Below are 24692 nucleotides of genomic sequence, written 5' to 3' on the forward strand. Positions count from 1 at the left end.
ATCTCACTAGGATAAGTGACCTTTTGGTATGGTCCTACACTAGGCTATAAGGATAAGTGACGTTTTGGTATGGTCCTACAATAGGCTAAAAGGTTAAGTGACCTTTTGGTATGGTCCTACACTAGGCTATAAGGATAAGTGACCTTTTGGTATGATCCTACACTAGGCTATAAGGTTAGGTGACCTTTTGGTATGGTCCTACACTAGGCTATAAGGTTAAGTGACCTTTTGGTATGGTCCTACACTAGGCTATAAGGTTAAGTGACCTTTTGGTATGGTCCTACACTAGGCTGTAAGGTTAAGTGACCTTTTGGTATGGTCCTACACTAGGCTATAAGGATAAGTGACCTTTTGGTATGATCCTACACTAGGCTATAAGGTTAAGTGACCTTTTGGTATGGTCCTACACTAGGCTAGAAGGTTAAGTGACCTTTTGGTATGGTCCTACACTAGGCTATAAGGGTAAGTGACCTTTTGGTATGATCCTACACTAGGCTATAAGGTTAAGTGACCTTTTGGTATGGTCCTACACTAGGCTATAAGGATAAGTGACCTTTTGGTATGATCCTACACTAGGCTATAAGGTTAAGTGACCTTTTGGTATGGTCCTACACTAGGCTATAAGGTTAAGTGATCTTTTGGTATGGTCCTACACTAGGCTATAAGGATAAGTGACCTTTTGGTATGGTCCTACACTAGGCTATAAGGTTAAGTGACCTTTTGGTATGGTCCTACACTAGGCTATAAGGATAAGTGACCTTTTGGTATGGTCCTACACTAGGCTATAAGGTTAAGTGACCTTTTGGTATGGTCCTACACTAGGCTATAAGGATAAGTGACCTTTTGGTATGGTCCTACACTAGGCTATAAGGATAAGTGACCTTTTGGCTTGGTCCTACACTAGGCTATAAGGATAAGTGACCTTTTGGTATGGTCCTACACTAAGCTATAAGGATAAGTGACCTTTTGGTATGGTCCTACACTAGGCTATAAGGATAAGTGACCTTTTGGTATGGTCCTACACTAGGCTATAAGGTTAAGTGACCTTTTGGTATGGTCCTACACTAGGCTATAAGGATAAGTGACCTTTTGGTATGGTCTTACACTAAGCTATAAGGATAAGTGACCTTTTGGCTTGGTCCTACACTAGGCTATAAGGATAAGTGACTTTTTGGTATGGTCCTACATCCTTTGTCCATCTCTCCATCATTGGCTGTAAAGGCAATTTGGTTGAAATGCACCAGACATGATCTCCATCATTGGCTGTAGATGTGATCAGTTAGTTTTGGGTTTGGGTCTTGCTATTTCCCTAGGAAAGGGATTTAGCTCCCATTTCCTCTGTATGTTATAGTGTTCTTATCAATCTACAGCCGTAAACTAATAAACAGAAATAAATGAAACCAGCATGATTTGTACAGTTCAAAAATAATTTAATTCTTAAAGTTACAAAGTGAAAATTTAAGAGGAACTTAGATGAAAGAAGACTGGAATTAAAATTTAAATAAATAATTGCCCACCCATCCCTTAGGTGGAGGCTGTCACCAGACCTATGACAGAATAAAATGCCCATGATGTGGGTATCTTTCCCATAAAATTTGTTAACTAGTTTGCTTCCAGAAAATACCAAACTGGTAATCAAGGTCAGGCCTCAGGCCTTGAATATGAATTGAAGTGAACATCATGAAAAAATCAGGTAGACAGTATAATTTGCAAAGGAAAACCTAAGGTCATGAATTCAAGTCCAAGTGATGACATTTTTAAAAATTGACATTAGTCAGATAGGCCCAAACTCTTATCCTCAGTTACAAATAAAGTTCAAGGACATAATACAAATTCAATTTACATAACAGTGTGCTAAACATATCATTAAAATGAACCCTGTGATGACTTGTTGATCGAGCCTGCAAGGTAAGGGAAAGCTATGAGTGTGCTTGATTATTTTTGAGGAGGGATTCTTCTGTAGATTTAGTCACCAGATATCAGACACCAATAACTGTTCAGTGTTTACTCATCAGCAATCTTTGATACAGCAACAGGATTGGATCAAGACTCCCAATCTTGCCAATCTACAGCAAACCCACATAGGGATTTGGTATCAGCATACAGATGCCTGGCAAGGGAATATGATCAGGAAGGCATCACCCTTCCTGCCCATATCCCTTTGAATCCCTACAGGATGTGGGGTCATCCTTTTCAGAGAAATGACTTATATTTCTCTTTCATATTGCCATTGACTTTAGTGCCCTGGTTTCGAGGTAGGGTAGATATTTCCATTCCAGGCCTGACATTCCCTCCTTACAATATGGAGGCAGAGAGTAAAGAGATCGATAAAGCCCTCTTCACTGAAGTGTCCCAGGAATAAGAAGCATCCTTATCCTCCAGCTGAGTCTGCTATTAGGAACTGTCCTCTCACCCTGTGGAAGAAGTCTCAGAATAAGGCTTATGTTACCCCCAGCACACCAAAGAGACACATATCTCACACAGAGAGACTCTGGGTTACAAAGTCCTGCCTCCCTGCTGTGGGAGCACGATGAGGACATCCTGTCTATATGGAACCTTCCCTCACAACACAGGAACTGTCTCCTACACAACAGTGTGCAGATTCTCCACCTTCACATTTGGCTCATCTCAAGGGATATCTCTGCCTTGACAGGTTTTTTAAAAACAAATTTGACAAGTCGATGATCTATGTCTAAAGATCTATGATGCCAAAGGGGGAATATTTTTGTCAGTGGTGCTTTATGAAGTGCATTAAGCCTAACTGTCCTTCTGTGAGCACAGTGGCAGTATTTCTTCTCTTCTTTTTGCAGAGAAACATTGCTACATTCTACTATCAAGATTTTCAAATTTTCAGAGGACCTGGTCATTGGTTTAGACTCTCACATAGAAGAATTGATCAGATATTTTGAGCTGCAAAGACCAGTGTCTCACATTCTAATGCCTAGATGGAATATCTTTTGTCTTGTGGTCTCTAACTAAAATGCTGTTTGAACCCTTGTGTGAAGCTTCTTTTGAGAACCTGACCCTCAAGATTGTTTTATTGTTTCCCTTAGCATCCATGAGACAAAAGAGTGAGCTTCATGGCCATGGCATAGAACCAGTCTGTATTAGGTTCAGTTATTAGTAGGTTTCTTTTCTTTGCATGCCAGTTTTCATAGCAAAAGTCCAGCGCTGAGGGGTAGCTCCACTTCTGATTGTGATCCCCAGTCTCAGTCACATGGCGATGATCAAGATAAACTTGTATATTCTTTGAATGATCTCCCCTTGAGAATTGAGTTGATTTTATCCAATATGGTTAATGCAGTGACTTTAAATGATGTCCCCTTGAGAACTGAGTTGCTTTTATCCAATATGGTCAATGCAGTGACTTTGAATGATCTCCCCTTGAGAATTAAGTTGATTATATCCAATATGGTCAATGCAGTGACTTTGAATGATCTCCTCTTGAGAATTGAGTTGATTTTTTCCAATATGGTCAATGCAGTGGCCAATTTTAAAGCCATGTTGTTGCTCAAAAATATTAGAGATGGTTTCAAAACTCAGAGTTTAAAGAAAGAATTAGTTTTACTTTGGATTTCTGGAATTTCTTGCAAGCTAGTTGAGTGTCTATCCCATGGCCAGGGACTCTACTTTAAAAGCTTTCACAATTTCTGAACTATTTATAAACATACTTATAGTAAAGTTATAAAAGTATCTTATTCATTGGTGTTTCATGTAATGAGGACTATTTCAATGTGGAACAAATGTTTTTTTGTGACAGGATGTGATTTTTTTTACAGTAACATATAGTGTTCAGCTAATTCTTCATTAAATACATGTATTTAAAAACAAAAATTAATAGTTTTCTTAATTTTGGGCACTCGTGCACATGCAGACACTAATTCTCATAATTGTATTCTCTCTTTTTCTCTCTTTTGTCACATAATACCATTTTTTGCATCTGCAAAAGCCTCATTAAACAGAAATCTTCTCGAAACCAAACATTATTTAGGATACCAAAGATTCTTGGTATTGAGGGTTTTTACTGTGTATTGAAATGGAGATATAAATAAATATATGAAATGTTGGAACATTGACCTCCAGTTCAGCCTATTCCCTCCATGCCTAAAGTGGCATGGCTTGGAAGTGTGGGAATATACAATGCCATGCCATTACCTAATTATACTTTCCATTGGTTCAGATAGGAACTAGAGTTGGGTTGGGTTATTCGTGAACAACATGAGTTTGACTCAGAAAATAAGATATATGTGTAATGAAATTTCAAACCTGTGATAGTTTTGAGGCCATATCAGAGAAACAAGTTGTCCTTAATAGTTTCATGATAAATTTATTAAATATATAGCAGTTACTGTTTGCCATCAACATCTATTACTGTTTGCCATCAACATTGATTACTGTTTGCTGTTAACTTTGATTACTGTTTGCCATTAACATTGATTACTGTTTACTGTTAACTTTGATTACTGTTTGCCATTAACATTGATTACTGTTTGCCATCAACATCAATTACTGTTTGCCATTAACTTTCATTACTGTTTGCCATTAATACTGATTACTTTTGCCATTAACATTTCTTTATAGTATAACATATGCAAAAATTAATAATTTGTAAAATTGATTACAGTATTACTAGAACTTTTGCCTTCTTGTGCATTGAGAGAGGGTAAAAAACAATTAGCATATTAATCAGTGTAAATTAATTGAAATATTTTATTTTTCAGTGTCAGCTTGTTTCCATGAGATAATCCCTGATGATCCCCATGGCAATAAGACAGTTTCGGTACTGTCTCCTGGTGGTGTGAATGTCACCCATATGTGTGCCGATGGGTATGGGTACCAAGATGGCCGAGTGACACAAGTTGCAGTGTGTTCCCTGGGTGGACTGTGGTCTCCAGTTTTGCCACTCCAGACTTGTATCAGTAAGCCAGTCCACTAATTACTACATTGTAATTGTAATTACAAGTAAAACCCAGGTTCATGACTTGTTCGTAAAAATGTATTACTGTGTAATCAGGTTGAATTGATGTCTGAGATTTTGTGATGTCAGCAATACACAGTCATTGGAATGTATTAGGTATGCCATTTTTATACCAAATAACTTGTTATGCTACATGTTGCAGTTTGAAAAGACTTCCAAACTATGAACTAGAGCAATCCTTCATGATCTCTGCCAGATGTTTACCCATAGCAATCCATGTAATATCCCAGTACTGAGATACAAGCTGCCAGGTGTTTACTCAATGCAGTCCATGTTTAATGTCCAAATACTGAGATACAAGCTGCCAGATGTTTACCCATATCAATCCATATAATATTCCACTACTGAGATACAAGATGTCAGATGTTAATACCCCAGTACTGAAATACAAGATAACAAAAATGAGAAGAATTCTAAAAATTTCTTCTTTGTGAATACAACAATAAAATATCTCTGTTTTGCTGTGGTTTTGAGGGTATAATATGTCCTTTACTGGCACATATTATAGTGAGAATGAAAACTGTAGTTATGGGATTGTATGCTTCTTACAAGTGTTTGTCCTGCTTCCCCCAAATTCTCAATTTCTATGCAAGGCCTATGGCAGCCAAGTGGTCTCAGGTTGTCACCTTTGTAGATCACTGACATTTCACCACATTCAGTGTTGGTTTAAGTTTTGGCTCAGCCAACTTGTATGAGAAAGCATGCCAATAGCTTTCTGTGGGTCAGTGGTTCTTCCTGTCATTTTCTTTGGATCCTCCTCCACAAATGTACTACCAGTCATGGACTGAATATATTAAATATGTCAGTAAGAAAGTAAGACATTATTCCAGAAAAGAAACTATTTTATAATGGTTACATAAAACACTAGATTACTGTAATACTGTTTTGAGTAATTCAAATGATAAAACATAATAATTAAGTAATATGATTTAGCATATTGACAATTAATGAAAAAGCATCTCATGATATTTCATTTCACTCTACTGAACATTGGTCTAACATGCAAACAAAATATTGTTTGCCTTACTGAAAAGATCTTTTTAAGGTCATTATGTTTGTTTTGGAATCCATTTCTTCGGGGTCAAAGTTATGGGTTATTATTATCATTTTCCATCAAAATTTCCTCCTCCAGTCTGTAACGTAAGAGCAATATGGTATTAAGAGATACACTCTAATGTAAGAGCAATATGGTATTAAGAGATACACTCTAATGTAAGAGCAATATAAGATTAAGAGATACAGTATAACTTGAGAACAATATGAGATTAATAGATTGTCTCTGACTTAAGACCAATGTGAGATTAAGAAATACTATAATGAAAGATCAATAGAAAACGTGTTGTATTCCACACCTGAGTCAATATCAAAGGTATATATATTTCATGGTGGCTTTGTTTCTTCTTTATATCTTAAAAACACTTTGAGATTCAGGAATGAACAATGGTGTACTTAAGGTTTCTCTGTTTGTAGCATATAATGAATCACAATCAAGGTTTAAAATTCAAGGTCAAGGTCATTGACCAGTTTCTTCTCTTTTTTTCTGCACTTTAATTCTCATTCCCCATGAGATAGAGACATTTTTGTGTAGTAACTCAGTCTGTCACAACGGTCACAGCCAGCTTTCATCAGTATATAATTTTGCTAATAATAATAATAATAATTGACAGAGGGAGACATAGTTGCATGGAACTAATCCTCCTTGTGATCCTCAGTTATTTGCATATTTACATAGCACATAGCTGCAAATGCAAAAATGAAAGGCACAAACAAAAGTAATATAGAAGTTAATATGAAACCAATTATAAGATAAGTAATGTGGACATAATATACAGACAGTTGTATCAGCATTCACCAACCAGGTATATACAGTGCAAAATAACGAGGTAACAAAGTGGAGTTTGAACAATTGACACTTTGATATATCTGTCAAATCAAACAGGAAAAGCTTTCATCCACTTAATTATATCATTTATAATTGCATTTTCTCTAATTTTCTTGGGGATTCAGTTGCAAACTAGTAGCCTGGAATATTGAAAACTTATTTAAAGAGTTCTTTTTTTTGGTTTTGGGATGGAAGGGTTTTCAGCTGAAATTGATTTTAAATTGGGATTTTTGCCTCGTTTTCTAGCACAAAATAGTTCATGGAGATAATGGGGCCATAATGTTTGAAACTTTGTGCATAATCCTAGACTTTTTCAAAAATATTTGTTAACTTACTGTTAACATTTTAATATGCTTGATGGCAGTTGGGATGTTTTCAGCAGATGATTCTGCCAGCTCTTTTTGCAAGCAGAATAACTTGCAAATATTCTTCCTCAGAAAACATGACAGTAATCAAGGTATGGTTGTCAGTAGCTCTGTAATATGTTTAGTTAATTAGATATGGCCAAATCTTGCTTCATAACAACATATATGAGTCAATTTCATGACATACAATATGAGTTCATTCCATTGCAAATTATTGTCAGCCGTCACCGAAGGATTTTGTCATTAAAAACCATTTATAGACAAATTCAAATCAATTTAAGATTCAGATTGTCATTTTCAATTTCATTTTCTTATTTAGGGTAGTAACTATTAATATTTTAATCTTGTCGATATTTCTTTCATGCAAGTATACGTGAATATCATGCACAGGATGATTTTTCTCCCAATTTTAGGGCTATCTTCCATACCTCATGTCACTCACTAAAATCTCACCCCCACAAAATTATTAGTGAAAAATTTAATTTTTTAAAAATTTTTTCTTATTCTGATTCTTGTTTAGTATATTCACAGTAATACTGTCTATGATCACATGAATGGACTGGCATTAGAATGGCAAGACCATGTAGTTTCTAATTTCACCTTTTGATCCTGTTGGCTGGCTGGCTTCATTGCTTGTTGAGGTGGATTTTACTGATTATCGGTGGGTTACTAATGAGCCAATTCAGCGTAAAACCTATAAGAAGATTATTAATGGCATGAAGTTACTGTACTAAGAAAGGACTGAGTTGATGAGATAATGTGGATATTTTAATATTTAAAACATGTAAATTTGTTCAGTAATCGTAATTTGTGTCCATTTGCGTGCTAAAAATTGGGTCAATGAAAATCCTCCCTTCATGTGGTCAAAACTCAGATTTTGAAAATCTTCTGATCAGTCCTAACCTGATCTGTTTTTTTCTTCTATCAAATAAATGCTTCCCAGTTTCCTTACACCAGGAAGCCAGTCAAAGCAAGGCTATCTGATAGGAGACCTCTAGGTTTGATTTTAGCTCTTTGAAACCTGATGGAGTTGGTTTCATTTGCTTTGAGGTCAGTAGATGCAAAACAGTTGCCCATTTTAAGAGGCAAATCATTTATGAAAATATAAAAAAAGAAGAGGACCCACTATCCACATGTAATTGTTTCTTCTTTGGAAAAACTCCCATTTATTTTGACACACTGTTTTCTCATTGTTAGACATGATGTAAAACAATAAATTATGGAATTGTCACATTGATAAATGTTCAATTTATTGATGAGAATATCTTGATCAGGAAGATTAAAAGATTTCCTAAGATCATATTTCATGGATCAAACTATTTCCATTTGATCTAAATCATTAATCCATCTATCTGACATGGAGACCAAGGTTATCTTACAGGAGCATTATTTTCTAAACCCTGATTGGTGTTTGGTGAATCAAGTTATAGTTTATCAAAAAAATTGTCATGAACATGTTTTCCAAAATGTTTGGATGGAGTTGGAAGATAGATATGTATTTGTAGTTTCGGTTACCTGATTACAGTAGGTGGGGACAAAGTCACTAAATTTGCTTGTTATTATTTGATTGCAGTCAAATTTGATATGGGGGTTTCATATTGATGGGACTTTGAGGGTTCTTGTCAACATTGTACATTGTCATTGAAGGGAGTTATAACCTGACTGTCAGACCCACCCAGGTTGTTATCTACACAATAAATTTCTTGATTATTATTGGATTTAAATCTAATTTGGTATGGGGCTTGATTTAAAAAAAAAAAATCTTGGATAGATTGATTGTCAGCATTTGTAGTTTAGCAGAATCATATCCTTTGATTGCCACACCCACCCACTTCTTTTTCCACACAATAACTCTTAATTGGACTTTAAATAAAAAAAATTTTATTGGCAGCTTGATAATAATGATGCCATCATCAATTTCATGAATTTCATTATTTTGAATGTAATGAATTGCAACCCAAAAATATGGATTACTTTGGCAAATATTTGCACTTTTTAGTGTTATCATATACATTGAAGTAGAGATGGGAGAGTTAATAATTACATGAGCTATACAGACTTGCATAATTGGTGATTTTTTTTTCTTCTTCTTCCACCAAAGCATAAAAATAATCATAATGACAAAAAGGTAGAGGCATGGAATGCATGGAGCTAAGATTTAGGAGACAAAGCACTGTGGGAAACCCATGATCTCATGCTCAGTGTACAAAAATAAGAATGAATTCATTTGTTGTAATTACAGCATTCATTTTCACCCTAGAACAAAAGTAAAATGTATACATGCTATATAACCATGACCACAATGAATATATATATATAGTAGTACTTGTTGTGTTATGTCCCTTTATTCATCTCTTATTAGTACTTGTATTATGTCCCTTTATTTATCACTAAGTAGTACATGTATTATGTCCCTTTTTCATTTCAGAGTACACCAATCCATACTTTCAGATAACTGTAACAGTAGACTTCAAGCTTAACACTTTGGCAAGAGATTGTAAAGAGAGCCATGACAATCAGCTCAGGGCATGGAACATCACTCTTGAGAATGATTTCTCACACATATGTGGCATCCAGTGGACAATCACAAACTTTGCTACAATGACAGATGCATTCAAGGTAGATGATAGTGACTGTGATGATAATAATTACTTTTGGGCACATTTTTTATCAATACCAAATACTGAATATGACTGCCAATATAATATTAATGATTATCATACCAATTAGGTCTATTTGTCTTGATGTAGCACAACTTTTATCATATTAAGGTTTTTATAGCTTCCTCCACTGCAGGCAGCATCTTTTGTCCTGCCCTGAGAAGCTCATTAGAAAAGATGGAGCTAAAATACGCCCTGTGAAGTTTGGTTGTCATGTTTAATGCCTACAGTCTGTTTAAGGTTATTACAACAATATATAATTTTGTTAGCACATTTAACACATTTTAGACTTATTTTGACTAAATTGTTGGTAAGCAAAAACGATCTGAGGCATCCATTTGAAATTTAGTGGTAATATTTTGTAAGCATACATAGAAGACTTGAGTGGTTATTGTTTTTAATAAACATGTTTGTTCCTCAAGCCTGTCTGTCTGTCTGTCTGTTCATAATCCACCTGTCTTTCCATAAACAATTATGTTTTCAGAGCATAACTGAAACTGTTCATGGTATTTCTATGAAATATTGCAAATATATATAATTAGTGGTGTAGATGTGCCTCCTTGTACTCACAATTCTTAAAATCAATGCATTTAATTTGTGTCGATATTCCTATTCATCCATCCATCCATTATCCATGTCTTCATTTCATGATATCTCAATGAAACTTTATACATGTAATAGATGAGTGTTTCACATTTGTCCTTATATATTTACAATTGTTGTTGACCATTGGGTTTGGGAGCAGTCCATCCATCCAACATCTACACTTGTCCTTCCAGGGAAAAACTTGAAATCCATTCTAGATATATCTTTGAATATATACATATGCCAGACTAGTAGTCCAAATATACCTTTTGCTAACACAAATCTTTAATTTCATCAAAATATGATTTTTTAAGTTTTTGTCCGCTTGTTCATCCTTCATTTACACCATTTTTTTCATTTTTGGGGTTCAACTTCAAAACTTTTTAAGATATCTCTAAGGAATTTGGCACACTTATCAGACCAGTGATGCTCATCTTTGTTTTTTATTCAAAATTTTTCAGACTTAATATTTATCATATTTGAATCAATTTGTTTTTTAGTCCATTGATGAAAACTTAATATATAAACATATTGGACTAGTGGTCTGGATGTAAATATATTGGACTAGTGATCTAGATGTAAACATATTGGACTAGTGTTCTAGATGAAAACTTATTATATTAGTGGTATGGATGTAAACATATTGGACTAGTGATCTAGATGTAAACATATTGAACTAGTGATCTAGAAGTAAACACATTGGACTAGGGATTTAGATGTAAACACATTGGACTAGTGTTCTAGATGAAAACTTATTATATTAGTGGTATGGATGTAAACATATTGGACTAGTGATCTAGATGTAAACATATTGGACTATTCATCGAGATGTAAACAGATTGGACTTGTGGTCTGGATGAAAACATATTGGACTAGTGATCTAGGTGTAAACATATTGGACTAGTGATATAGGTGTAAACTTATTGGACTAGTCTGGATGTAAACATACTGGACTAGTGATCTAGATGTAAACATATTGGACTAGTGATCTATATCTAAACTTATTGGACTAGTGATCTAGATGTAAACACATTGGACTAGTCATCTATATCTAAACATATTGGACTAGTGGTCTGGATGTAAACATATTGGACTAGTGATCCAGATCTAAACATATTGGACTAGTAGTCTGGAAGTAAACATATAGGACAAGTTGTCTGGATGTAAAAATATCAGACTAGTGATCTAGATGTAAACAAATTGGACTAGTGATCTAGATGTAAATGTATTGTACTAGTAATCTAGATGTAAAAATATTAAATTAGTGGTCTGGATGTAAACATACTGGACATGAGGTCTGATTGTAAACATATTGGACTGGTCATCTAGATGTAAACTTATTGGGGTAGTCATCTAGATGTAAACATATTGGACTAGTGTTCTAGATGTAAACATATTGGACTAGTGTTCTAGATGTAAACATATTGGACTAGTGTTCTAGATGTAAACATATTGGACTAGTGGTCTAGATGTAAACATATTGGACTAGTGTTCTAGATGTAAACATATTGGTTTAGTCATCTAGATGTCAACATATTGGACTAGTGATCTCGATGTAAACATATTGGACTAGTCATCTAGATGTAATCGTATTTAATTATTGATGTATGCCTCTTGCTATTCACATTTCTTAAAATCAATGCATTTAGTTTTTGTCCCTATTCCCGTTCATCCATCCATCCATTAAACATACCTTCATTTCTTGAGCATGATTTTGCAAACCATTCAATGGTATCTCAATGAAACATTGTACATGTAATAGATGAGTATTTTGAATTTGTTTTTTGTTATTTATAATTGTTTTGTTTAAGTGTTTTTTTTTTTGTGCTTCACCATAGTAAGTGGGTAGGCAATCCATGGAGCCAGTATCAACATTTGCACAATTGTCTTCCCAGGGAAATACTTGAAAACCATTTAAGATATATCTTTGAATGTTGGTACACATATTAGACTAGTGGTCTCAATGTGCCTTTTGCTATCCAAAATCTTTAATTTTAGCATTTTTATCTGTTCATTCTACATTTACACTAAATTTCTGTTTAAGATATATCCAAGGAACATGGTACACTTATTAGACCAGTGATGCTCATGTTCCTTTTTAATTCAAAATTTTTCAGTCCTAATATTTATCATATTTGAATCTGTTTGTTTATTAGTGCTTTATGAAAACTTAAATTTTGATGCAATACTTTACAAACAATTTAAGATATCAATGAAATTTGGTACACACATTTGACTAGTGGTTTAGATGATTCAGTACCTTTTATTGTTTTCATCCATTTGAGTATTCATTCATCTGTCCTTGACTTGTATTTCCTTTCTGGAGTAATATTCTAACACATTGTAGGATATCTCCATGAATGTGAGTGAACAGATTGATATTCTTTATGTGTTGTATACTTTCTTAATTCTTCATTTCCAGTATTTTTAATGTTTTTGTTTATTTCCACATACTTTCACTTCTGGGTAACACTCCAAACCTTTAATCTCTGAAATATTTTGTTCAAATATTAGACTATTGCAATGTCCATATGTCTATCTGTCTTTCTGCCTGTCTGCTCATAAACATTTTCTATTCTGAAGCATATCTCTTGAACCATTCAAGGTGCTTTTTGATACTTAGAATTGTCTGCATCCAGTATTTGTTATGTTGCCATTGAAAACAAGTGTAGCATAATTAGTAAATACAGTTAGAGTACTGCACTACAGAGTACCAGAATAAGTAGTTTAAAATGTAAAAGTATTGGTCCATGGAAATAAAGTGTAGCACAAGTGGTATATACATTAAGAGTACTCTCCAACAGGGTACTGGCATAAGTAGTATAAAAATGACAGTACTGGATCATAGGGTATTGTAGTAGAAGTCTTGACACAACTTTAGAGTACTGGCATAAGTAGTATATAACATGACAGTACTGGATCATAGGGTATTGTAGTAGAAGTCTTGACACAACTTCAGAGTACTGGCATAAGTAGTATAAAAATGACAGTACTGGATCATAGGGTATTGTAGTAGAAGTCTTGACACAACTTCAGAGTACTGGCATAAGTAGTATATAACATGAAAGTACTGGATCATAGGGTATTGTAGTAGAAGTCCAGACACAACTTTAGAGTACTGGCATAAGTAGTATAAAAATGGCAGTACTGGATCATAGAGTATTGTAGTAGAAGTCTTGACACAACTTTAGAGTACTGGCATAAGTAGCATAAAATATGACAGTACTGGATCATAGGGTATTGTAGTAGAAGTCTTGACACAACTTTAGAGTACTGGCATAAGTAGTATATAATATGACAGTACTGGATCATAGGGTATTGTAGTAGAAGTCTTGACACAACTTTAGAGTACTAGCATAAGTTGTATATAATATGACAGTACTGGATCATAGGGTATTGTAGTAGAAGTCTTGACATAACTTTAGAGTACTGGCATAAGTAGTATATAATATGACAGTACTGGATCATAGGGTAGTGTAGTAGAAGTCTTGACACAACTTTAGAGTACTGGCATAAGTAGTATATAATATGACAGTACTGGATCATAAGGTATTGTAGTAGATGTCTTGACACAACTTTAGAGTACTGGCATAAGTAGTATATAATATGACAGTACTGGATCATAGGGTATTGTAGTAGAAGTCTTGACACAACTTTAGAGTACTGGCATAAGTAGTATGTAATATGACAGTACTGGATCATAGGGTATTGTAGTAGAAGTCCTGACACAACTTTAGAGTACTGGCATAAGTAGTATGTAATATGACAGTACTGGATCATAGGGTATTGTAGTAGAAGTCTTGACACAACTTTAGAGTACTGGCATAAGTAGTATATAACATGAAAGTACTGGATCATAGGGTATTGTAGTAGAAGTCCAGACACAACTTTAGAGTACTGGCATAAGTAGTATAAAAATGACAGTACTGGATCATAGGGTATTGTAGTAGAAGTCTTGACACAACTTTAGAGTACTGGCATAAGTAGCATAAAATATGACAGTACTGGATCATAGGGTATTGTAGTAGAAGTCTTGACACAACTTTAGAGTACTGGCATTAGTAGTATATAATATGACAGTACTGGATCATAGGGTATTGTAGTAGAAGTCTTGACACAACTTTAGAGTACTAGCATAAGTTGTATATAATATGACAGTACTGGATCATAGGGTATTGTAGTAGAAGTCTTGACATAACTTTAGAGTACTGGCATAAGTAGTATATAATATGACAGTACTGGATCATAGGGTAGTGTAGTAGAAGTCTTGACACAACTTTAGAGTACTGGCATAAGTAGTATATAATATGACAGTACTGGATCATAGGGTAGTGTAGTAGAAGTCTTGACACAACTTTAGAGTACTGGCATAAGTAGTATATAATATGACAGTACTGGATCATAGGGTATTGTAGTAGAAGTCTTGACACAACTTTAGAGTACTGGCATAAGTAGTATATAATATGACAGTACTGGATCATAAGGTATTGTAGTAGATGTCTTGACACAACTTTAGAGTACTGGCATAAGTAGTATATAATATGACAGTACTGGATCATAGGGTATTGTAGTAGAAGTCTTGACACAACTTTAGAGTACTAGCATAAGTTGTATATAATATGACAGTACTGGATCATAGGGTATTCTAGTAGAAGTCTTGACATAACTTTAGAGTACTGGCATAAGTAGTATATAATATGACAGTACTGGATCATAGGGTATTGTAGTAGAAGTCTTGACACAACTTCAGAGTACTGGCATGAGTAGTATATAATATGACAGTACTGGATCATAGGGTAGTGTAGTAGAAGTCTTGACACAACTTTAGAGTACTGGCATAAGTAGTATATAATATGACAGTACTGGATCATAGGGTAGTGTAGTAGAAGTCTTGACACAACTTTAGAGTACTGGCATAAGTAGTATATAATATGACAGTACTGGATCATAGGGTAGTTTAGTAGAAGTCTTGACACAACTTTAGAGTACTGGCATAAGTAGTATATAATATGACAGTACTGGATCATAGGGTATTGTAGTAGACGTCTTGACACAACTTTAGAGTACTGGCATTAGTAGTATATAATATGACAGTACTGGATCATAGGGTATTGTAGTAGAAGTCCTGACACAACTTTAGAGTACTGGCATAAGTAGTATGTAATATGACAGTACTGGATCATAGGGTATTGTAGTAGAAGTCCTGACACAACTTTAGAGTACTGGCATAAGTAGTATGTAATATGACAGTACTGGATCATAGGGTAGTGTAGTAGAAGTCTTGACACAACTTTAGAGTACTGGCATAAGTAGTATATAATATGACAGTACTGGATCATAGGGTATTGTAGTAGAAGTCTTGACACAACTTTAGAGTACTGGCATAAGTAGTATATAATATGACAGTACTGGATCATAAGGTATTGTAGTAGATGTCTTGACACAACTTTAGAGTACTGGCATAAGTAGTATATAATATGACAGTACTGGATCATAAGGTATTGTAGTAGACGTCTTGACACAACTTTAGAGTACTGGCATAAGTAGTATATAATATGACAGTACTGGATCATAGGGCATTGTAGTAGAAGTCTTGACACAACTTTAGAGTACTGGCATAAGTGTTATATATAATGACAGTACTGGATCATAGGGTATTGTAGTAGAAGTCTTGACACAACTTTAGAGTACTGGCATAAGTAGTATATAACATGACAGTACTGGATCATAGGGTAGTGTAGTAGAAATCCTGACACAAGTTTAGAGTACTGGCATAAGTAGTATAAAATATGACAGTACTGGATCGTAGGGTATTGTAGTAGAAGTCTTGACACAACTTTAGAGTACTGGCATAAGTAGTATAAAATATGACAGTACGGGATCATAGGGTAGTGTAGTAGAAGTCTTGACACAACTTTAAAGTACTGGCATAAGTAGTACAAAATATGACAGCACTGGATCATAGGGTAGTGTAGTAGAAGTCTTGACACAACTTTAGAGTACTGGCATAAGTGTTATATATAATGACAGTACTGGATCATAGGGTATTGTAGTAGAAGTCTTGACACAACTTTAAAGTACTGGCATAAGTAGTACAAAATATGACAGCACTGGATCATAGGGCATTGTAGTAGAAGTCTTGACACAACTTTAGAGTACTGGCATAAGTGTTATATATAATGACAGTACTGGATCATAGGGTATTGTAGTAGAAGTCTTGACACAACTTTAGAGTACTGGCATAAGTAGTATATAACATGACAGTACTGGATCATAGGGTAGTGTAGTAGAAATCCTGACACAAGTTTAGAGTACTGGCATAAGTAGTATAAAATATGACAGTACTGGATCGTAGGGTATTGTAGTAGAAGTCTTGACACAACTTTAGAGTACTGGCATAAGTAGTATAAAATATGACAGTACGGGATCATAGGGTAGTGTAGTAGAAGTCTTGACACAACTTTAGAGTACTGGCATAAGTAGTATAAAATATGACAGTACTGGATCATAGGAAATTGTAGTAGAAGTCTTGACACAACTTTAGAGTACTGGCATAAGTAGTATAAAATATGACAGCACTGGATCATAGGGTATTGTAGTAGAAGTCTTGACACAACTTTAGAGTACTGGCATAAGTAATATAAAATATGACAGTACTGGATCATAGGGTATTGTAGTAGAAGTCTTGACAACTTTAGAGTACTGGCATAAGTAGTATAAAATATAACAGTACTGGATCATAGGGTATTGTAGTAGAAGTCTTGACACAACTTTAGAGTACTGGCATACGTAGTATAAAATATGACAGCACTGGATCATAGGGTATTGTAGTAGAAGTCTTGACACAACTTTAGAGTACTGGCATAAGTAGTATAAAATATGACAGCACTGGATCATAGGGTATTGTAGTAGAAGTCTTGACACAACTTTAGAGTAATTGCAACAAGAAAACTTGAAAACAAGTGTAGCATAGTTAGTAAATACTGTTAGAGTACTGCACTACAGAGTACCAGAATAAGTAGTTTAAAATGTAAAAGTATTGGTCCATGGAAATAAAGTGTAGCACAAGTGGTATATACATTAAGAGTACTCTCCAACAGGGTACTGGCAAAAGTAGTATAAAAATGACAGTACTGGATCATAGGGTATTGTAGTAGAAGTCTTGACACAACTTTAGAGTACTGGCATAAGTAGTATATAACATGACAGTACTGGATGATAGGGTATTGTAGTAGAAGTCCAGACACAACTTCAGAGTTCTGGCATAAGTAGTATAAAATATGACAGTACTGGATCATAGGGTATTGTAGTAGAAGTCTTGACAACTTTAGAGTACTGGCATAAGTAGTATAAAATATGACAGTACTGGATCATAGGGTATTGTAGCAGAAGTCTTGACTCAACTTTAGAGTACTGGCATAAGTAGTATAAAATATGACAGCACTGGATCATAGGGTATTGTAGTAGAAGTCTTGACACAACTTTAGAGTACTGGCATAAGTAATATAAAATATGACAGTACTGGATCATAGGGTATTGTAGCAGAAGTCCTGACACAACTTTAGAGTACTGGCATAAGTAGTATAAAATATGACAGTACTGGATCATAGGGTATTGTAGTAGAAGTCTTGACACAACTGATGACTTGGGATGGGGGGATTTAAAGCAGTTTAAATATCTTCTTATTTAACCTTTTGGAGTTGGACATGTTTTAAAGAAATAAAACCTTTTTAGCACAATGAAGCTAAAACCATTTGTGGTAGCCACATGAAATTTGGTTGGCTTCTTTGTATGTATATGCAAAAGCACTTGAGTTAGCAACATGAAATTTGGTGGGCTTGGTTGTATGTATATGCAGATGAGTTATTATATTTTCATGTTATGATAACAAATGTTTAAATTTTTATAAACAATTTTAAATTTTTGACACTAACATTTTGGATTGCAGAGGGAGTATATATTCTTTTCTTAGAGACACATAACTTGACTGTTGTGCTGTGTTTGCCTGCAGTAGTTAGGGCAAATTCATTTGGTCTTGCTATGAGTCTTTATATCTGTTGACCTATGGATGGTAACAACACTGAGAATTAATGCATGTTAACCAAATTTAGTATGTTTCTTCATATTTGCAAGATCTCAGCAAATTTGATTTCCAACCTTTATTGTCTTCATTTATCGGCATTTTTAACTCAGATTGCCCATCTTTCCAAGACACTTTTGGAAATAATTTTACTAAGGATTGTTGGATTCAAACCAAATTTTGTATGTAGCTGAAAGAGCTTATTCACATTATGCTTTACTTTTCTTGACACTTTATATTTTACTTTCCTCCACACATTATTCTTCACTTTCTTTGACACATTATATTTTACTTTCCTTGGCATGTTATACTTTGTTTTCCTTGACACATTATACTTTGCTTTATTTGACATGTTATACTTTGCTTTCCTTTACACATTATACTTTGCTTTATTTGACATGTTATACTTTACTTTCCTTTACACATTATACTTTGCTTTATTTGACATGTTATACTTTGCTTTCCTCGACTTGTTATACTTTACATGTTATACTTTACTTTTCTTGACACTTTTATACTTTAATTGACACATTACACTTTGTTTTCCTTGGCACATTATACCTTTTTTCATTGGCAAAGTATACTTTGCTCTCTTCGTTACAATATGCTTTACCTTCCTTGACGCAATATACTTTGCTTGCTTTGAAGTGATATACTTTACTTCCTTGACCTGTCATACTTTTCTTTTCTTTACACATTATACTATGCTTTCTTTGACATGTTATACTTCGCTTTCTTTGACACAATATACTTTACTTTCCTTGACATATTATACTTTACTTTCCTTGACATATTATACTTTGCTTTCCTTGACATGTTATACTTCGCTTTCTTTGACACAATATACTTTACTTTCCTTGACATATTATACTTTACTTTCCTTGACATATTATACTTTGCTTTCCTTGACATGTTATACTTTACTTTCCTTGACTTGTTATACTTTACTTTCCTTTACACATTATACTTTGCTTTCTTTGACATGTTATACTTTACTTTCCTTTACACATTATACTTTGATTTCTTTGACACATTATATTGTACTTTCCTTGGCATGTTATACTTTGTTTTCCTTGACTTGTTATACTTTACTTTCCTTTACACATTATACTTTGCTTTCTTTGACACATTATACTTTACTTTCCTTGACAAATTATACTCTACTTTCCTTGACATGTTATATTTTACTTTCCTTGACACATTATACTTTACTTTCCTTGACATGTTATACTTTACTTTCCTTTACACATTATACTTTGCTTTCTTTGACACATTATACTTTGCTTTCTTTGACATGTTATACTTTACTTTCCTTTACACATTATACTTTGCTTTCTTTGACACATTATACTTTGCTTTCTTTGACATGTTATACTTTACTTTCCTTTACACATTATACTTTGATTTCTTTGACACATTATATTGTACTTTCCTTGGCATGTTATACTTTGTTTTCCTTGACTTGTTATACTTTACTTTCCTTTACACATTATACTTTGCTTTCTTTGACACATTATACTTTACTTTCCTTGACAAATTATACTCTACTTTCCTTGACATGTTATATTTTACTTTCTTTGACACATTATACTTTGCTTTCCTTGACATGTTATACTTTACTTGACATGTTATACTTTACTTTCCTTGACATGTTATACTTTCCTTTCCTTGACATGTTATACTTTCCTTGACATGTTATACTTTACTTTCCTTGACATGTTATACTTTGCTTTCCTGGACATGTTATACTTTACTTTCCTTGACATGTTATACTTTCCTTTCCTTGACATGTTATACTTTCCTTGACATGTTATACTTTACTTTCCTTGACATGTTATACTTTGCTTTCCTGGACATGTTATACTTTACTTTCCTTGACACATTATACTTTGCTTTCCTGGACATGTTATACTTTGCTTTCCTTGACACATTATACTTTACTTTCCTTGACATGTTATACTTTTCTTTCTTTGACACATTATGCTTTACTTTCTTGACACACTATATTTTACTTTCATTGGCATGTTATACTTTACTTTCCTTGACAAGTTATACTTTACTTTCCCTTACACATTATACCTTACTTTCCTTGACATGTTATACTTTGCTTTTCTTGACACATTATTCTTTACTTTCCTTGACATGTTATACTTTATGTTCCCTTACACATTATACTTTACTTTCCTTGACATGTTATACTTTACTTTCCTTTACACATTATACTTTACTTTCCTTGACAAGTTATACTTTACTTTCATTGACATGTTATACTTTCCTTTCCTTGACATGATATACTTTCCTTTCCTTGACATGTTATACTTTACTTTCCTTGACATGTTATACTTTACTTTCCTTGACACATTATACTTTACTTTCCATGACATGTTATACTTTACTTTCCTTGACATGTTATACTTTACTTTCCTTGACATGTTATACTTTACTTTCCTTTACACATTATACTTTACTTTCCCTTGACACATTATACTTTACTTTCCTTGACATGTTATACTTTGCTTTTCTTGACACATTATTCTTTACTTTCCTTGACATGTTATACTTTACATTCCCTTACACATTATACTTTACTTTCATTGACATGTTATACTTTACTTTCCTTTACACATTATACTTTACTTTCCTTGACATGTTATACTTTACTTTCATTAACATGTTATACTTTCCTTTCCTTGACATGTTATACTTTCCTTTCCTTGACATGCCATACTTTACTTTCCTTGGTATGTTATACTTTACTTTCCCTTACACATTATACTTTACTTTCATTGACATGTTATACTTTCCTTTCTTTGACATGATATACTTTCCTTTCCTTGACATGTTATACTTTCCTTTCCTTGACATGTTATACTTTCCTTTCCTTGACATGTTATACTTTACTTTCCCTTACACATTATACTTTACTTTCATTGACATGTTATACTTTCCTTTCCTTGACATGATATACTTTCCTTTCCTTGACATGTTATACTTTACTTTCCTTGACACATTATACTTTACTTTCCGTGACATGTTATACTTTACTTTCCTTGACATGATATACTTTACTTTCCTTGACATGATATACTTTACTTTCCTTGACATGTTATACTCTACTTTCCTTGACACATTATACTTTACTTTCCTTGACATGATATACTTTACTTTCCTTGACATGTTATACTTTACTTTCCTTGATATGTTATACTTTACTTTCCTTGACACATTATACTTTACTTTCCTTGACACATTATACTTTTCTTTCCTTGATATCTTATACTTTACTTTCCTTGACACATTATACTTTACTTTCCTTGACATGTTATACTTTACTTTCCTTGACATGATATACTTTACTTTCCTTGACATGTTATACTTTACTTTCCTTGACACATTATACTTTACTTTCCGTGACATGTTATACTTTACTTTCCTTGACATGTTATACTTTACTTTCCTTGACATGATATACTTTACTTTCCTTGACATGTTATACTTTACTTTCCTTGACACATTATACTTTACTTTCCTTGACACATTATACTTTTCTTTCCTTGACATGTTATACTTTACTTTCCTTGACACATTATACTTTACTTTCCTTGACATGTTATACTTTTCTTTCCTTGACATGTTATACGTTGCTTTCCTTGATACACTTAAATATGAGTATATAATAATGACAAGAAAGCTGAGTCAGTAATGGCTACCAACACGCATTGTTTGCTAATCAGAACTTAACTTTATGGCAGTGTATATCATACAAACACAATTTTTTTCACTATTTATTGATATCAAATTTTTGAAATATATATTAAGTACATGTCTGTTTATTATATAACATCATGTTGCTGAATAATACTGACATGGTCATTCCTTTTTTAAAATAATTTTTCATGAAGTTGTGGTTCACTTTGAGTAAATGGAAGGATTTTTCTCATTTTTATATTCTTACCAAATTACTATTTTTTAGCATGAAATGAGAAACACATTGTTTTAAGCTGAACTTTAATTCCAGATTCCTACGTGTGGCAGATGGTCATGCTGATCAGAAATATCAAGAGTGACCATTCACACATTGTTCAAGAGATTACATTTAATATTGATTGATTGCTGGTGAAATATTGGATTATTTAACCTTTTTCAAATGAATGCTACTTTTAGTTCTACTGGTACATTTTCTGTCCATCATCCATTCATTAGCACAAATTTTGTATTTCTCCTTCTAAACTACTGAGACCGTAGTCACAAAAACTTTAAACACAACATTTATTCCACAATCTAGTTGGTCCTAAATAAAAATGTTGTCCCTCAAACATCCAGCATGGATAGTTTATTACATGTAGATGTGTATATTTAAAACTGATCTTTATGGGTCCAGAATTAATGGGGTTGTTTCATTTTTTCAGTCAATATTATATCTATACTACAATAAAGCCTTGTTGCCAGTATAACTCAGGAACCATTCAACATATTTTGATGCAGTTTGGTGTATACATGTCTCATAGCCCTCAGTATGTACTTTATGGGTTTGCCTTGTCAGCTCCATTTCAGATAGAGTTATAGACTTTGAAAGTTAACTTCACATCTTCACATGGGATATTGATAGTAACTGGCATAGCTCAACAACCATTCAGTATATCTGATTCAATTTAGAACATTGTCTCATTAACACAGATGTTTATTATATGAGTCTGCCATATTGGCTCCATTTTGGATAGACTTGATCATTTTTTTTCTTGTCAATTTCATTTTGGATACAGCTATGGCCTTTGATAATTAACTTGATACCTTTTCGTGATACATTGCTTGTAACCAACACAGTTCAAGATCCATTCCACATATTCTGATTGAATTTAGTAAGGATCATTGTCTTGTAGACCTGGATGTGCCTTTTATGGAATTTGTCTGATCAACTCCTTTACAAATAGATTGATGGCACTTGACAATTAACTTCATACAGTCACATGACTGTTGACAATTAACTTCATATAGTCATATGAACTTTTACAATTAACTTCATATAGTCACATGAATGTTGACAATTAACTTCATATAGTCACATGAATGTTGACAATTAACTTCATATAGTCATATGAATGTTGACAATTAACTTCATATAGTCACATGAATGTTGACAATTAACTTCATATAGTCACATGACTGTTGACAATTAACTTCATATAGTCATATGAATGTTGACAATTAACTTCATATAGTCATATGAATGTTGACAATTAACTTCATATAGTCACATGACTGTTGACAATTAACTTTATATAGTCACATGAAGGTTGACAATTAACTTCATATAGTCACATGAATGTTGACAATTAACTTCATATAGTCATACGAATGTTGACAATTAACTTCATATAGTCATATGAATGTTGACAATTAACTTCATATAGTCACATGAATGTTGACAATTAACTTCATATAGTCACATGAATGTTGACAATTAACTTCATATAGTCATATGAATGTTGACAATTAACTTCATATAGTCATATGAATGTTGACAATTAACTTCATATAGTCACATGAATGTTGACAATTAACTTCATATAGTCACATGCATGTTGACAGTTAACTTCATATAGTCATATGAATTTTGACAATTAACTTCATATAGTCACATGACTGCTGACAATTAACTTCATATAGTCACATGAATGTTGACAATTAACTTCATATAGTCATATGAATTTTGACAATTAACTTGATATAGTCACATGAATGTTGACAAATAACTTCATATAGTCACATGACAGTTGACAATTAACTTCATATAGTCACATGAATGTTGACAATTAACTTCAATTAGTCACATGAATGTTGACAATTAACTTCATATAGTCACATGAAGGTTGACAATTAACTTCATATAGTCACATGAATGTTGACAATTAACTTCATATAGTCATACGAATGTTGACAATTAACTTCATATAGTCATATGAATGTTGACAATTAACTTCATATAGTCACATGAATGTTGACAATTAACTTCATATAGTCACATGAATGTTGACAATTAACTTCATATAGTCACATGAATGTTGACAATTAACTTCATATAGTCATACGAATGTTGACAATTAACTTCATATAGTCACATGAATGTTGACAATTAACTTCA

The 24692-nt window shown here is 33.4% G+C and overlaps 2 protein-coding genes across 2 annotated transcripts in view; both read left to right on the top strand.

Annotated features, from left to right (window-relative positions):
- The window catches only part of LOC149806279 (CUB and sushi domain-containing protein 1-like), a 155017-nt gene extending 152655 nt beyond the window's left edge, over nt 1-2362 (top strand). Inside the window, exon 25 of the mRNA XM_089935547.1 lies at nt 2241-2362. Coding sequence (XP_089791673.1) covers nt 2241-2362 — 122 coding nt within the window. The remainder of the gene's footprint in view (nt 1-2240) is intronic.
- Nucleotides 2363-2442: 80 nt separating this feature from the next.
- Nucleotides 2443-24692, top strand: part of LOC149806280 (uncharacterized) — a 386203-nt gene continuing 363953 nt past the window's right edge. Inside the window, exons 1-3 of the mRNA XM_089935557.1 lie at nt 2443-2653; nt 4722-4919; nt 9654-9844. Coding sequence (XP_089791683.1) covers nt 2443-2653; nt 4722-4919; nt 9654-9844 — 600 coding nt within the window. The remainder of the gene's footprint in view (nt 2654-4721; nt 4920-9653; nt 9845-24692) is intronic.

This window comes from Sinohyriopsis cumingii, chromosome 2 (genome assembly GCF_028554795.1).
Source record: "Sinohyriopsis cumingii isolate HCF-2022 chromosome 2, ASM2855479v2, whole genome shotgun sequence".
Taxonomy (NCBI): Eukaryota; Metazoa; Mollusca; class Bivalvia; order Unionida; family Unionidae; genus Sinohyriopsis; species Sinohyriopsis cumingii.